The following is a 16,937-nucleotide window of genomic DNA, read 5'->3' on the forward strand; positions in this document are numbered from 1 at the left end:
TAGTAGCCAACGGCAAATAGGTAAACGTCCTCAGCCACAAGATTCACGAAGCCCACAACATAAAAACAAGTCAGCGGTTAAACGTAAGTTTATCTAGTTCTGATACCTGAGAATATTCATTAACTCATTCCCAGAATTACCTATGAGTTATGACTACAGATTATAGATACCATCTCCAATAACACGGTTCTTATGTGGATTCTCAGAACAAACGAAGGGCACGCCACCAAAACGCTCACAGGTTAATGCAAGTTTAAGAGGTACCAAGACAATAGGAGTCAAATGAATAGCTCTCAGATATTCAAGAATAAATGCAAGAAGACAGCCGCTATGTTTTAGTCCCATCCCAGGACAAAACTGATCACTTTGAACCCAAGACCAGAGAAGTCTGATATCCTCTTATGAAAATAAAACTACGGGAAAGGCCAAGTATTTCTTCATAAAATAGTTTGGCATCTGCTCTAATACCCAGGAAAATGGGTGAATAAGGCCCCAAAGTTTGATCTTAGATCTTGGTAACTGTCTTTCTTTATCCCTGAGGCCATACAAAGAAAAAAAGAAAAGAACATGAAGGGAATGTTCATTTTTAAGCAAGTTGCTTCCTGGCAAATATAAGCCATTTAAATATCCAAGGTCCCCTGACAAATCGTTTTATTTTTAAATTTATCTTGAACCATCCACTCCTTCACAAATTAGATAAATTTTGGGACTATTCTATCGGAGTTGCTAACACAAAGAAACATAGTTCTTCTATTCTCAAAATGCCGCATGGGGGATGCATTTATCCAACTCCTGCAGAAACTCTTCAAGTCATTTGGGTACAAATTAAAAAGAAAGGATGCTACACATAGGGGTACGAGAGTAAGAGGTACAAACTATTAGGTATAAAATAAGCTACAAGGGTATATTGTACAACATGGGGAATATAGCCAATATTTTATAATAACTATAAATGGAGCATAACCTTTAAAAATTGTGAATCACTATATTATACACTTGAAACCCATGTAATATTATACGGCAACCATACTTCAATTAAAAAAAAAGTATGCTAAATGCATCCCCCTTCTAAAAGGACTGTATTATTTATAGTCTTTCAGTGTCCATGCCTGCTCCTTTCCATATGCCTAACTCCTTACTTAGAAACTCTAAATCTCAAAAATTAAAACATACTATTTTGTGCTTTGTTTCTGTCCTTGCCATTTCTTAGTACCAGCTCCTCCCTTCTACCCTACTCCCCATCCAGAACCACACTTACCTCCTGTCTGAGTGATGACTTGTATGTCACTTGAAAGAGGACCATCTCCAATTGAGGTAAAAGCCAGGACTTTGACAGAATACGTTTTCTGGGGCACTAAGTTGCCAATAGTAGTGATTTGGCTGTCAGCTACATTGTGTTTCATCCAGTTGTTAACATGCTGAGTGGGGTCCATTGTATAATAAACTCGGTATCCTTGAATCTGTCCATTTGGCTCTTCGGGTTCCTTCCACTGTACCAAAATGGTGGTTGAACTCAACATCCGCGCCTGGACATCCCTGGGGGCACTGGACGGTGCTTGCTCTGAGGTCTGTGTTAGCACGGGCTCACTGGGAGGCCCCCGCCCAATGTTATTGACAGCAACAACCCTGAATTCATAATCTGAGTAGGGACTTAGTCCAGCGACACTGTAGCGTGTGGTCGCCACCCCATCAATTTCTTTGTAAGGTTCTTCAGAATTTTTAGGTTTATGCTGAATGATGTAGTAAGAGACAGGCTCAGGGTTCCCAGAGTCCCATGTCAGTGTGATGCTTGTAGCTGTGCTCTCAGTCACGACAGGAGTTCCTGGAGGTTTGGGTAAGGCTTACAGGGAGAAAATAGAAAGACAGTGAATACCCATCACTTTTAAGATATCACAAGAATCCATAAACTCTGCTATTAGAATGACAGAATTATGTACCTAGTAAAGATTTAATTAGATGAAATCATAGCAAAGGACGGTTTTCTAAGTGGTCAGGAAGTACAGTAAGACATGCTTAGGTGACAAATCTCAGTTTACTAGAAGTGTATTATAGCATTGTATTTTTGGGCTTGTATCCAAATCCACCACTTATTAGCTATGAGATCCTGGATGTGTTGCTTAACTTCTCTTTGCTTTAGTTTTCTCATGTGAAAAATAGGCAAAATTGTATTACTGGAATTGTACTATACAGTTGGGTAACTGTATTTCATGAGTTTACGGTGAAGATTAATGAGCTAATCCAGTAATGCTCTTAATATGTATCTGGCACCCTCAGAAAACAGTAGTTCCAATTATAACAATTATTATAACCACAAGCTTGGCCCATGAGACCCTTGCTTCAAAAAAATGATATAACTAAATGCCAATAAACATTGAAAAGAACAAAATTTTAGATATAAAATGAAATGGTATTAAATTGCTGTAAAAGAAGAGTATCCATTTTGTTTTCAAGACGTAAGACATAAGCAACATTACTATATATTTTTTAATAAATAATCTGACCAATAATTTTAAGGTAATAAAGAATAGTAATTTCAAATCAATCAATTTCAAATTCATGCTTTTTACTTAATATTCAAAATATGCTGAAGGAGCTAAATTAAAGTCTATTCACAAATCACTTTTTAAAGTATTTCATTTTATTGTCATAATATGTATTCTATATCCAACATCAGTAATGACAGATTACAGCTACATGACAAACATTTGCAATTAAATCTATATTTCAGAAATCTCGTTCATTCTTTTTAGCAGAAAAGCACAACTCAAAATGCTACTAATTAGGGCTTCCCTGGTGGCACAATGGTTGAGAGTCCGCCTGCCGATGCAGGGTACACGGGTTCGTGCCCCGGTCCGGGAAGATCCCACATGCTGCGGAGAGGCTGGGCCCGTGAGCCATGGCCGCTGAGCCTGCGCGTCCAGAGCCTGTGCTCTGCAACGGGAGAGGCCACAACAGTGAGAGGCCCGCAAAAACAACAACAACAATGCTACCAATTAAGCATACAAATCAACACTGGTGGCCTCACCTGGACAGTGATTCCGAAAGGTCGTGATATTAAGGAAGAAAGGAGAGTTTCACAAGCTGAATTTTTAGAGAAAACTCAGAAGGTAACACTCATATAATCAGCTCCTTAGTCCTCTTTTCCTTGTCAACTTAAAGGCAAAAAATACAACACTCCCTACAATGGTAACTTTTCAAGATTAGCAAACTTGTACTTAATTAGTGCTATATCCCCAATACCTAGAACACTGTCTAGTCCTGAGTAGGTTTTTAATAAGCACTGTGAACTGACTACCTGAATAAATGAGTTCTTTCTCTCTTTAAGGTGCTTTTTGTTTTGATTCACTTTTTGCTTTCAAGATCCACCCTTATGTTTGTGGTGGAGGGGGTATAGGGAAGGAGCAAGAGTCAGGAAAACAAAGAAACTGAACAAAATATTAGTTTACTGTGACTCCTGCGTTTGAATTCTTGAGGGTCTTTAGTAAACCTTCAAATATTTAAAGCTGAAATGGTTAGTATGGGAAAGACGATTCAGTATTTGCAGATTACTCTAAGAACCATGGAATGATAATATTTGGCCAAGGGATTTCGTTGAAAATAATAATAGACAGACATTTGTTTCAATATTCTGGCCTGGCATTTTTCAAGGAAGTGTATGATCTGAATTTCCCCTAGATGTCTTTCTGTATTCTTAAGGCAAGTAGAAATATTGCTAATTAAAGATGTGTTTACTGATATTTAATAGATACTCTTAGTTTCGCTAAGTCACACTGATTATGCAGTACAGGTTTTGTATCTGTAATGTATGGAGAACACTATGCTTAATACCATAATAATATGCAATAAAACATTACTATTTTAAATGACTGTTGAAAATGCTGTGTACCTTGTCTTATGTCACATTATTGATCTTATATGGTATACATTAGGTATATGCACTTGGTCGAAAATATGACACCGATTACAATGTGTCCTGCATTTTTTTAGGATCACACTTCCTAGAAGGGGAAGACAACTTGTTTCATTTTGCAATAGTTCCAGACATTTGCAGGAACCTAAAGTCACCCTCAGACTGACTCATTTTGTGCAAGTTTTCTAAAATTCTATAAACACTGTATAAAAACAACTGGTACCCTCACACACTCAATTTTTTACCCCCTTTGATTCAAAAGTAACCATGGAATATAGTACTTCGGTTATAGTCAGTACACTTATTTCAAGAAAAGAATATTTGTTGAGCACTTCGCTTATACGAGGTGAGAGCTAAAACAGAATATAATCACACTTGCATTTTGATTTTTTTTTTTTTTTTTTTTTTTTTTTTTGCGGTACGCAGGCCTCTCCCATTGCGGAGCACAGGCTCCGGACGCGCAGGCTCAGCGGCCATGGCTCATGGGCCCAGCCGCTCCGCGGCATGTGGGATCTTCCCGGACCGGGGCATGAACCTGCGTCCCCTGCATCGGCAGGCGGACTCTCAACCACTGCGCCACCAGGGAAGCCTTGCATTTTGATTTTTAATGGTAGGGTCTAACAAAAATTTAAAGCATCTATTACTAGACCACGTTGATTTCAACTCTCTTTTTTTTTTTTCCCTTTGTCTTCTGGAATTTTGAGCATTTATTAACACTCACTTGGATTTTTTTGTCATGTGCCTCTTCTCAAGGTTCTGGATAAATATAAAACCTGTACACATCATTCCGACCGTAACGGCTGACTATGTCGAGCATGCCTCGTCCTGACCTGTTAGTGCCTGAGCCTGGCCTTTAGTTAAATATTTTGATGATTATCACGACTTAGGCTGTCAGTACTTTTAAGAGAGAATGTGCCTACCTAGATATGTGTACCTTATGTGTTACCACAGATATGACTGGACTATGATATCTGAAACACTGACCAATAAATTGATACATTTTAGAATTCCAAGGACGGACTTTGTAGAGGCATTAGTCAGCTGACTTGAGGGTACCCAGATCCTCCAAGCATGAACCACTGAGCATACCTTTGACAGTGATCTGGGCTATTGCTTCAATGACACCCAGTGTCGACATAGCAACACAGGTATAATTTGCTGACTGTCTTACATCATTCAGTTCTAGGACATTTCTTCCTATTGGCATATCATCTTCAGGTGTCAGATCTTCTGCCCCCAACATCCACTTCACATAAGGCATTGGTGACCCCACAGCGACACAGGTGATATTAACACTTCCACCTGGCATGATTTCGTGATTAGTGGGTGGGATAGAGAATCTTGGTGGGACACGGCGAACTGGAACAAAACACAAGGGAAGATGATAAAATATACAAGGCAAGAAAAAGCGGCTTGATTTAACACATGACATGCACTGTACAGACACAATTAAACAGTTGAAACATATTGTGGACTGTCCAAAAACAAAACATGTAAAACTGTGAATAATACAGACCATACAAGTATGGTGTGTGTATACACAGAAAAATTTATTTAGTTTAGTCATTGATATCTTAGATACATTCATACAAAAGTTGATTCAGACCTACAAGGGCCCCACAAAAAAACTATCTACAAACTAACAATACACAAACGTCATGCATAAGATAAACACAAAAACATATACATGCATGCATATAACAAGGATTCTATGCAGGCATGTATATGCAGGAAAGGGGGCTGGAAGGTCACCAGCAGGTTTATCTTGAGAATCAAAACCAGCTTCAGTGCTGTGCTCTTCCAGGTGATGTGAATGTATGTGCGGGACCACACTGTCACATCCCAGTCCTGGGAAACATCATCTAGAGTACACTGAAAGTGCAATTTATTTGCTTTCAGACTCAGAATAGATGCAGCCTCAAGACCTCACACTAACACTGGAACAAACACAGAAATATATATACATATTGATTTACAGTCACAGAAGAAGAAACAAAGCCAATGCCAGTAGAGATACTGGATTGGGTCATGCAAGGCATGCACAAGGTGAAGTCTCAGGGCCGTGCTTAGGACAATGAGAGAATGGCTGGAATCCAAGAGCGCAGTAGCAGCAGAGGAAATAACAGGAAGAGAACTAAACATGAAGGGAGGAGGGTTAAGTACGGTGATTGAGACAGCGATTTAAGGGAGGATAGGGTTGAAAGTAGGAAGATATTAGATGAAGCTAGGTTGTCAAAGGTAAGGATTGCAAATTCAGGAAGGGAGCTGAGTAGTTCACATTCAGGATTCCATTCAGTTCATATCTGTGGTAAAAAACAACATAGATGATGAAAACAAAAATCTAGTATGAGGCTTTTTATGCCTACATTCAAATTGAGTGACACTGGATCTAAACCACACAGTGGGACATGACACGAAGAGAATAAGTCATATTAAAGCAACACAACACGGAAAAAGAACAAGCAATTACAGTTCAGTGTTCCTGCTTCAGATAATCTGCATGTTTATGTGTGTTTAAGTACATGTGTCTTGGACAGGGTACAAGGAGAGGGTAAGAGACAAATAGGATTCGTCTTGGGCTTTTATTGGCAAAACATTACACCACGAGCATTTTACATTAAGGGCTAGTCATTAGGAGCATACCTTAAATATGGCTAATAAAGTGATTCTTAAAATTATAAATAAGTTAATAAACAAAACAACCTCATAACCCCAAGATAATAAGTAAATAATTCTGTCTGTCAACTTTTTGGCTGTCCTTCAAGATGAGAGAAACCTCCGTGGATTTGAGAGGGCTTGCTGCAATGGCCTCACGGGTGAATGACAGGCAAAGGAGAAGTAAAGAGAGAGCTAAGCATGCCTCCTGCAGCCACTTCACAGGTTACACAAAGCAGACAGGAGCTGGTGTAGGCTCTGAGATGTCAAAGAACGTATCAAGGAAGATGGAGGAGAGTTTAGTCTTCATGCTTGGGGTTAGGGGAACAACTAGGAAAAGTCATTCTATGGGCAGCAGGCACCTTTGTGAGACAGAAATTAAAGGTGGGGCAGGAGACGGGAAGAGTGGGGCAGGAAGGAAAGCAGGAACACTGACCAAGTTCACTGGACCTGAGAGAGTTAAGTGTTACCCGTTACCATGCACCCAGGTTCATTCTCTCCCATCATGCACCACAGTTAGGTACCGCCAGCAAGCACCGGAAGCCATGGCCAAGGGCATTCTCTGCTAGAACATACCATTAACCAAAAGAAGACCACAATGCAGCTACATTCATTTCATTTGTATTCTTTGTTATTGGTTTAATTAATAGTTTTGTAAGGTGGGTAAAAAGTAAAAAACACACCAACCTTCTCGCAGCTCTGAGGGATGTAGGGGGTTTGATGCAGAACACAATGAAATGAGGAAAGGAGAAAAACAAGGGAAACACAGAGAGAGTAAAAAGGCCATATCAAGGCTTTCAACTGCTACTTGAACATCTTTATTTGCTCTAGTTAATCCTTCCTATCTCACCTGAAAAAGTTAGCAATACTTCACAGACTAACATGGTATTAGAAACAATAGCTAGCATCATTTTGAAATTTTTCCATTGAAGAAGGTACACATGCCTCATGCAGCAAAGGAGGTCAGCATATTGAGAAAAAGGATCAAGGGGCGTTCAAAGAATTTGGAGAAGAAATGGTTTCTCTTCATATTCTCCCACCCCAGACACTCCAGAGAAAGGAGAGAAAAACATCCCCACGGAAACGAAATGATCTCCAACAAAAATTTCAAAATCAAGCTAGATATTTTCCTAAGGGAACCCATCCTCTTGTAACTTAAAGCCCTCGCTGTCTTTTTTATCTATTCCGACCCCCACCCACGCCTTTTGTGGTTATGCACAGACATGGAGGGTAAGACTAAGAGCATTTTCATTGGACGATAAAACTACAAGAACTGGCTTTGAGAACTCCAGGGAAGAAGAAATACTTCTTCCTAGTGGAAATGAAAGGCACAACCATTCATAAGCTCAAAATTTAATCATTTCTATTACTTTATAAGAAAATATGGATGTATCCTCATTCATTCTTCTCCCAAGGACAACTGATATCATGTTTTAAAATACAATCACTGTTCACTGTTCTCTTTAATCAAGAGATTAAATTTTCAGAAAGTGAATAATTTTTTAAAAAAACCTGTGTGTGTGTATATATATATATATATACGCATAGACACATGCACGTGATGTGTTTATAAATAAGTATAAAAAGAAGGAAGACAATACAGTTGTGCTACTTGCATGTAGCACCTTTCTCATTTTTTCTCTTTTTAAAGTTAGCACCTTTATCCTTACAGCTCTGCAGCGGAGGTCTTAAAGACATAAACACCTTTACGCTTGGAGTTGCACAGAGAACTGATTAGTAGCACACCAAGCAATTATTTCAGAGTTTGATAAGGAAACAGAAGAGTAACGGCAACAGAAAAAAAGAAGGAAAAGAAGAAAACCTCAAACCAATGCAAAGCACAGTTCAATCAATGCACTTAAAATAGAAATCAAGATGTAAAAATGCAAATATACTTACAAACTTTAATCCACAGGATAGATTTTACTCAAAAGTTGTCAATTTTTTCCTTAACCATGTAATTAAAATGTTTCATTTCCTACCCACTAAAATGCTTCAGCTACTGCCACTATTAGCACATCGGCTCACTAAATCCTGACATAGTCACACAGACCCTGTGGGTATCTCAACTCCCCCTGAGCCTGAATGAAGACGCGATACCAGGGTTACGTCATTCCTACCTCTGACATATAAATTGGCAGGGGCAGAATAGCGAGTGCCCGCGCTGTTGGTGGCAACACACTCATATTTTCCTTGGTCAGATTCTTCACTCTGTTCGATCTGAAGGGCTCCTGTATGGATATAAAATATATTGCCAAAGAGATGGTCAGAGAAGGCTTTCTCGGTGCAGCAAGCTAAACCTCTTAACAATATGAAAAGCCCTGCACAGGAAGATCCGCTCAACGTCGATTCAATCTCTTGCTAAGGTGCACAGACAGAAAATGATGCGATGAGAAAAACATATAGAGATTATTTTTTTTTAATTTTTTACATCACCAATGCTAGCATGAAAAAAAAACAGTATCTCTTTTCCCAAGCAAGTATTCTAGTCATAATTAACACGCTTATTTCCTAGACTAATAAAATGAAGATGGGTGAGACTGCTTCAAGGAAGTATGGCTTTTAAATCAAACAAAAGATTAATTTTTGGTTTTGTTTTGTTTCATTTTGGTAACAAAAGTGGCGCAAAAGAGAGGTACACTCAAAAAAAACCAGGCCGGGTTTTCAAGAAAGTCTTCTGCTGAAGAAAGCCAAAAATACGCAGCAAGCACAAAAAAGGCTGCATGAAGCAAAAAAATTAAAATTAGTTATTATATATCATGAAAATATTACTTAAAGAAACAAAACTCCCTTAAGACATGCAGATTTTTAAGAAAAGAAAGACCAGTTTGCCACGACTTACAATCATTTATTATGTTTGCTGAAAAACAAAGAGTAGTTGAATTAGAAGGTTTTTTTAAAAACTTAAAAAGCATGGCCTACGCCAGCCCGGAGGGCCAACCAACCACTGCTTGAGGACCTCGAGACGGATCCCCTAAGACACCCATCAAAATCCACCAGTGGGATTAGCAGTGTGGTGTCACAAAACCCCAAGAAAAATACAAAACAAGAATTATAAAAGAAATGCACACTGAGTCAAAGTCTAAAAAACCAGCAATCCACATACCACCAAGAATACTCAGCACCTTTTGTCTCCAGAGCCTGAAGGACAGAAGATCGAAAAATCCAGAAGCGAGTAATCCAAGAAAAAAAGAAGTGGGGGGGAAAAAGCACTGCTGTCAGGTTGTAGGCGAGTGTGATCAGGTGGAAAGGGGAGTCATTCTTTGACTTTTAGGACAGTAAGAGAAAAAAGAATCGAAGAACAAAAGCAAAAACCTTTTGAAAGATAAAGACAAAAAGCAGGTGTTCCAGGCTGTCTTCTGCATGTCTGCCACTGTTCTCCAGACCATCTTGACTTTGGTCCAGAACAAGAACAGCTAAGGAAGAAAAAAAATGATTTTTTTTTTTTCTCCAGTTGGACCAAAAAAAAAAAAAAGGAAAAAGAAGAAAAAAAAAAAAAAAAAGGAAAAAAAGGAAAAAGGAAGAAGAAGAAAAGGAAAAAAAGAGGGACAGATGGTACGCTGTGACTGGTCTGCGGTCTAAAGACCTGGATATGCTTTCTTTGAAGCATATCACAACTTAAAGAATCATTTTCATAAAGAAAGAAATGAACAAAACAAAGAGAAAAAGAAAAAAAGAAAAGAAAAATTCACAAGATGAGAGTCACCAATCATAACCAAACAGTACAAAGGAAAAATATAACATTGATGGACATTATTGTAATGATTTTGAAAACAGGACGAATATGAGAGTGATGAAAGGACAGAAAGAATGAGTAAGATCATTCTGTGAACGTTAGTTCAGCACTCTTACCTCTTATTGGTGTACCACCTGGGTGGATAATATGAATGCAAATAAGATTAGAAAGAAGAAGCATTAGTACGAGAAGAAGGAGGCTAGGGCTGGGGAGAAGAATTAAATTAGATTTACAGAATTAAATAAGGTCTTAAAAGAAACTTGAATTACTATACTGGTAAAACAGGAATATATTAGATAGTATTATTAGATCATAAAAGCAAGTTGCGTTATACCACAGAGGGCAAAGACCACAATAGGCAGCATTGCCTTTCTCAGAGAAGCAACTGAGTTCTTAGGTCTGGGGTCATATAGGGTTAGAATTATATCTTATAAGCCTCATAGTCTTAAAAAAAAAAAAAAGAACTAAACAATATTTTTAAAGACATAGTTGAGGGAAATACTGGCTAATCTATTTAAGTATATATATAGATATGCATATATATATACTGTTATAGGAAATACTAAAGAATAACTAGAAACAAACACTGTTCACTGGATATATCTTATGCTACTTACTATGCTACATTTGTGTGATATAACTTGTGTTCTATTTTATTTCTACACAGTGTTCTTACTATAACAGTTCCGTGGATGTGTGTGTGTGTGCGCCACTAAGGAAATCTGGTGCCTACACTGACAGTTAGTAAAATGCATGCCATGCATTTTATTAATAATAATAATAATAATAATCTGAATATGGAAATTAGTGGGGGGTGAAGTGCGCTTCAGAACTAAGCACTTACCAATAGATTCTGGAGATTTAAATACGGAGAGAAGAAAGACAGCATAAAAATATTATTATATTCCTTAAAATTTGGTACAAATTTTTCAGAGTTAAAGCTTTATATACTAAATCATCTATGTTACATGTGAATAATTAATTCTTTATTTACAATAACAGAATGCTAATCTACACAATTCTGCTGACAACAAGCAAAAGAGGCAGTTAACAAGACGCTTTAACATCACAGGACAGGTCAAAAGCTGAGAATTCTGGGAAGACAGGCAGTTAAACAACTTAGAATTCTGTATCAATATTACTACCAATGCCAAAGTAAACAGCTTACTAGTACACATCCCTGAGAAATTACCTAGGGACAGGCTCTAAAACTTAACAAATTTAGAATTATCTCTACTTTTAATCTAAAGAGAGCAAAGGAATAAACTTGGGATGGGGATGGAAGAGGGAGAAAGGGCAATGGGTAGCGAGAAGGAGAGAGGGGGGAGAGGGATGGGGGAGGGGGAGGGAAAGAGAGAGAGGGAGGGAGGGAGGGAGGGGGGAGGGAGGGAGGGGGGGGAGAGAGGGAGAGAGAGAGAGAGAGAGAGAGAGAGAGAGAGAGAGAGAGAGAGAGAGAGGCAAAAGCTGGAGTCTACACCAAAAGCAGACTTCTGTAGATCCAGTCACTGGAGGGTTCAAAAATCTTTAATGTGGACGCACACTACTGTGGCTAATGTGTAGAAAATACTCACTCATAATAATATTATAATAATATTAATAAAAATCCCCTCCTTTCATTGGTACTTTGTGAAGGACTTTATAAAAAAAATACATCTGGTTACTCATGAGATAACACTTCTGTGTTTTATGTATTAGTGAAAAGAAAGTAGATGTGCCCAAACTTACTAAACTTTGGTAGTTTGATGAGTTCAAATGCAGAAAAGAGAGAGAAAACACACTTTAATAAAACTGAATCATTTTAGCATTTAATATGAACATTTTTGGGTTTTAATGGATATAACCATTGGAACTCCTTGCAAGTTCTGAATGAAGTCCAATGTTGAAATAAATTTCGTTCAAAAGAAAACAGAGAAATAAGAAAGAAAGAGGAGAAAATGGATCCATCAAATACTGCGGAAGAGCAGTAAATTAAAAAATTATCAAAAATGCAGTCACAGCACTGAGCAATGTGGATTAAACAGAAGCTGCAAAACACAGAGAGGAGAAGAAAGACAGACTCTGAAACGGGCTATGACATCACAAACGTGGACAACACATTAAATAACAGAGAAAGAGAAGAGGGAGAAAAATCAATACCTAAATATTAAAAATAAATAAAATAAAAATAAAGAGAGAGAAAACTAAAAAGAAAAATTAAAATTCTCTAGGAGCTTGTGGAAACAGTAACAAGACCCTACCTGATCGTAACTGCTTAATACGGCCATTGTTGTTGCTTGTGTCGACAGGTAAGAAATCTTTGAACCAAGTGATTTCTGGATCCGGATTCCCACTGGCTGCACAAAGCATGGTGGCAGTGCGTGTACGCTCAACCACCTTCAACTGTGGGCCCATGTCAATGGTAGGGAAGCCCCTGGGAATTTGATCCTCTGCAAGACAAAAGGTGATACAAACATGTTATCAAGTCAGATACCCAAGATTCAAGAGATATTGACCATTAACCTCTCCCATTAACCTATCATTTGTTGAGAAGCTAACACAAACTAGGTAGCATTGCACTGTTACATTAAGGAACGTTGTTCCTGGCCAGAAGAGTGCACAGTCTAAGAGGCCAACAGCCTAACAAAGAGCTCAGACATGTGTGATAAAAACCATGACCAAGGAATGGATCAAGTTCTCTGGGAGCAGAGAAGGAGAAGTCACTCTACAGTATGTGTCTGATGAGGTCAGTGAGTACCAAGAGGAAGCTGTGAAATGAGCCTTTAGGAACAAGTTGAGTTGGCCAGAAAGAGAGGAACGTCAGAAGTACAGGCACTGAGAGGAAAACATTTCCTTGAGGGAAAATCATTGATCCAAAAGAGCTAGCTTTACGAGGACATGGTGAACAAGCAGGTTAGCTGGACCAAGCTATCTGTATTTGAATCTGTTATGTTTTTCTTTTAACTTTTAGGTAAAACTCTGTATTTTTTCACCCAAGCACAGGTTCAACCTGAATGAATTCCTTTGTAGAGGGTTTCAATTAGTCAGAAAAGTACCTGAAATTCTCCCTTACAAAAGAAGAAAAGAACAAAAGCAACTCAAAAATGCAACACAGAAGCATACATACATTCCTCAGGGTAAGAGAACACTTTCTTCCATTCCAAAGGCCTACGCCATTTTCAGTCATTAAAAAGTTGAAACTCCTAAATTTTGAATCTTCAACTCATCCAAAGTTCATTTCTCCCTATCCCACATCAAAATTGCCCCAGATCTTAGATCTTGAGAAATTAAAGTTCTCCTAAGTCCCTCAAGCATGACTACATTGATACCCTGCATGGCCAGCTCTTCCAGTTAGCATTAGAAAGGTATATTATTCTATTCACGGATTGAAGGAATTTTAGTTATATGGGTGAGAATTATCTAAATTAGAACTTGGGTGTTTGTTTGTAGACTATTATGAAACATTTTGACGTCCAGTTGGGCCTGGTGTTAATGTAATCAACATTCCAACATTCCCTCATGACCTCTGATGAATTGTCATCAGCCACCAATTCCAAAATGACTCTAAAGCAGAACCAGTGAGCAGAACAGAAACCATCAGGTGTGGTACCTGGCTTCTACTTGGATGTCTCCCACAATTTCTGGTATGATCCTCTGAGTCTTGCTAAAGATGCACAATTTCAAGGGAAAAGGTCACATTTTGATGACTCCACTGCATTGTTGACCAAATCTGTGTTCTCCACTCTCTCTCTACTTACAGGGTAAACTCAAATCTCCTAAATCTGGCTAGCGAAGTCTTTTAAAATCAGGACCCATTTTTCTCAGCCTCTCATGGATGACCTCCCTCATAGGAAACATTTCTTCTGCCCACAATGAAATTCTCACCATTCCCCAGACAAATCATATCCGATGAGTACACCGTCTGTGTGTCTCTAGAAAGCCACACAACCAAAATCACCGTCTTTATAAAACTTTTCAAAACTCTCTCCAACAGACTTAATCTTTTGCTCCTCATATCAACTGCAGTAGTAAGTACCTAAATCCACTGCCTTGTATTTTTTAATTCTCATCAGTTCATCCTTCTGTAATACAAATTTCTCCATGCCTCGCCTGCATCCAAATTCCCTGCCATCAAGTTAGTCTGGGTTGACAGATTTTGAGAGAACTCCAGTGATTGCTAAGCCTAAATATGAATATATCACAGTGATTAAAAAGTTTCCTACTACACATAGTAGAAAACTACTTATGGTAGAGAGTTCATCAGAGGAATAGTTCAGAACTAGAGAGAGAGATTTGGAATGTGAATAGTAAAAGAATGTCAAAATACTACCACAGATTAAAGCTCCCAAGAAAGGGAAGATATCCTGAACATTAAATCCAGGTTTCTGTAAGAGAAAATCAAGGTGCTAATAGGGAAAAGTAGATTCTGGTTCTCCCAAGGGAGATTTATGAAAAGTCCAAAAGAAGTTGCTGAAGCAGTTGGGTTTGACACATGGATTCACCAGAGGATATTTTCCTGTCCCACCAGCTAATTACGGCCAGAGACTAAAAAGATAGTTAACTTCGATGAGCTACATTTTACTTAAGCTGAAAGATGTGGCTCTTTTGAGGAAGCAGTAGTAATACTTTCCATTTATTTGAATGCTTACAGGCTGCCAGCCAAGCCTAGGGCTACAGTGGACAACTGTCAGAAACAGTGGTTAAGAATGGAATTTCAAGATGACTTTTCAAGGCTCCAAGGGAAGGTTAAAAATTACAAGTCAGATAAAGAGCATTTTGCAAATTAGGCTATGCTAATTTTAATACTCTATTCCACTTGAATTTCATCAGACTTTTTTTTTTTAATGGCTTTAAAGCTTTAGTCAATGTGTTTACATCTAAAGCTTAGTTTTAATGTTATTTGGGAAAATAAAAAAAATAAAGCAAAAAGCTCAATAGCCATTGTCCCACACACATTATATTATTAAACATCTCATTCACCAGCTATTGACCCAGAATGCTTCAAAGAATAAAAATAATTTATTTCAAGTGCCCCAAAATCAACTGCACTGCCTCAGACACCTAGAAACGAGTTTCTAAAAAAGCTCTTATATTTTGTTGTTGTTAATTTCCATATTGAAAGCAATGAACCTCAGTTAATAAAAAAATCACCTTGGGATTCCTGAGCTGTTTCTGTCTTTCCCAGGACATTGAGTCACTCCTGTGGCATCTAACTACTAGTTACATCCACACGCATAAACACTGCTCTACTAGTCATTACTTTTCTTCTACAAGTTCATCTCTCTGAAGAACCACGCCAATATTCTATACCTATCAGTGGCAAATGTCAAAGACTTGAGATTGTTGAGCCGCTTACGAAAGGCTCTTACCAAAGAAATTTAGAATTAATAACCATTTATAAGAAATGAAGACCTCACCTTGGGGAGAGCTGACAAAATTGACTTGTGCCCTATGGAAAGCAGGCTAATACATTTGCATGACCTTTCTTTTCCTCCTTAGCTCATAAAGAACACTCCAGAGCCCCATTTCCATATACACAAGTGTACAACAAAGATAATCTTTCTCGCATACTAATCAGACAAAGGATGTAAAGAGAGTTCCTTTCTTATTTTTAATAAGGGTAATTAAATTCTATCCATCCCCCCCCCTTTGCACAGAAACTCTTTTAATGCACTTTCTTCATTAAATTTTCATGAGAAACATCACAATGTAACAGATTCAAATAGCCAGTGCTGTTACACATTGACAGTTGTGGCTTGTTTCCAATTTGACTGTCAGGTATTTGGCAATAAAACTCAGTATTCAACATAAAATGAACTGTAGAAATAATGAAATTTCTAATTGGTATGCTTATCTCAGTGGGCGTAGTTTATAAGACGTTAATTGCTTTTTTTCACCTCTACATTTATTGGTGATTTCTATAAAACTGCCTTGGCCATTTGATAACATCAATTTTGACAGCTCATCAAATGTATAGTACCAGGAACTTGAGGGAAAAAAAAAAAAAAATCAATACCCTTTGTATGTTAACCACACAAACTTTTACAGGAAAATACAGAAGCAAAAATTAACAAATTGTCTTAATGTTAGTAGCTTTAAACTTTTTACACAAGTGAAAAGAAAAGCATTTTGTCCTGTTCTTTAATGTGTTCATTAAGCTTTAAAATGCCTTACTTATTACTGTTCCATATTAATATTCAATCAAGCAGGATTAGCTACTAATTCATCAACAATTTAAATCAGACTTGACCTTCACAAAGCCATTTGGTCCGTCATTTTGAGAGGCCATTAAAGGGCAGATTACTACATACTTGTGCGTAGTGAATCGTAGAAGTCATACATATTTTGTTTGGAATGGCAGCTATAATAGACCTGGAAATATAGCACATTCCTTGAACCTGTTTGGGGTCTTAATAAAACATGCTGATATGAAACTTTCAGTTCCATTAAGGAAAGAGAATAATGAACCTCAGCATTTTTCAAAGTCAACTTCCCATTGCTGTAAAACTTTTGTTAATAACCCCTAACCTCTCCAAGACTTAAAGGAATGTATAGGGAAAATAGCCCGACTTTGTTTTGTAGGGAGTTATGCTTTAGATATCTGTGAATGATAAAGTAATAGCTTTTGCATAATTTGCTCAAACTACTTTCATTGTTCAA

The 16,937-nt window shown here is 37.8% G+C and overlaps 1 protein-coding gene across 16 annotated transcripts in view; it reads right to left on the reverse strand.

The window, feature by feature from the left end:
- PTPRD (protein tyrosine phosphatase receptor type D) overlaps nucleotides 1-16,937 on the reverse strand; it is a 2,143,764-nt gene that overhangs the window by 191,202 nt on the left and 1,935,625 nt on the right. For 9 of the 16 annotated variants that reach the window (XM_060300920.1, XM_060300923.1, XM_060300922.1 and 6 more), the window contains 4 exons: nucleotides 12,539-12,727; nucleotides 8,686-8,796; nucleotides 5,000-5,269; nucleotides 1,259-1,840 (listed from right to left, as the gene is read on the reverse strand). In XM_060300920.1, the coding sequence (XP_060156903.1) occupies nucleotides 1,259-1,840; nucleotides 5,000-5,269; nucleotides 8,686-8,796; nucleotides 12,539-12,727 (1,152 nt within the window). Of the gene's footprint in view, nucleotides 1-1,258; nucleotides 1,841-4,999; nucleotides 5,270-7,252; nucleotides 7,265-8,685; nucleotides 8,797-10,417; nucleotides 10,436-12,538; nucleotides 12,728-16,937 lie in introns of all 16 variants that reach the window. The other 7 variants (XM_060300918.1, XM_060300926.1, XM_060300917.1 and 4 more) reach the window with 3 other exon arrangements.

This window comes from Globicephala melas, chromosome 6, assembly GCF_963455315.2.
Source record: "Globicephala melas chromosome 6, mGloMel1.2, whole genome shotgun sequence".
NCBI classification, from domain to species: Eukaryota; Metazoa; Chordata; class Mammalia; order Artiodactyla; family Delphinidae; genus Globicephala; species Globicephala melas.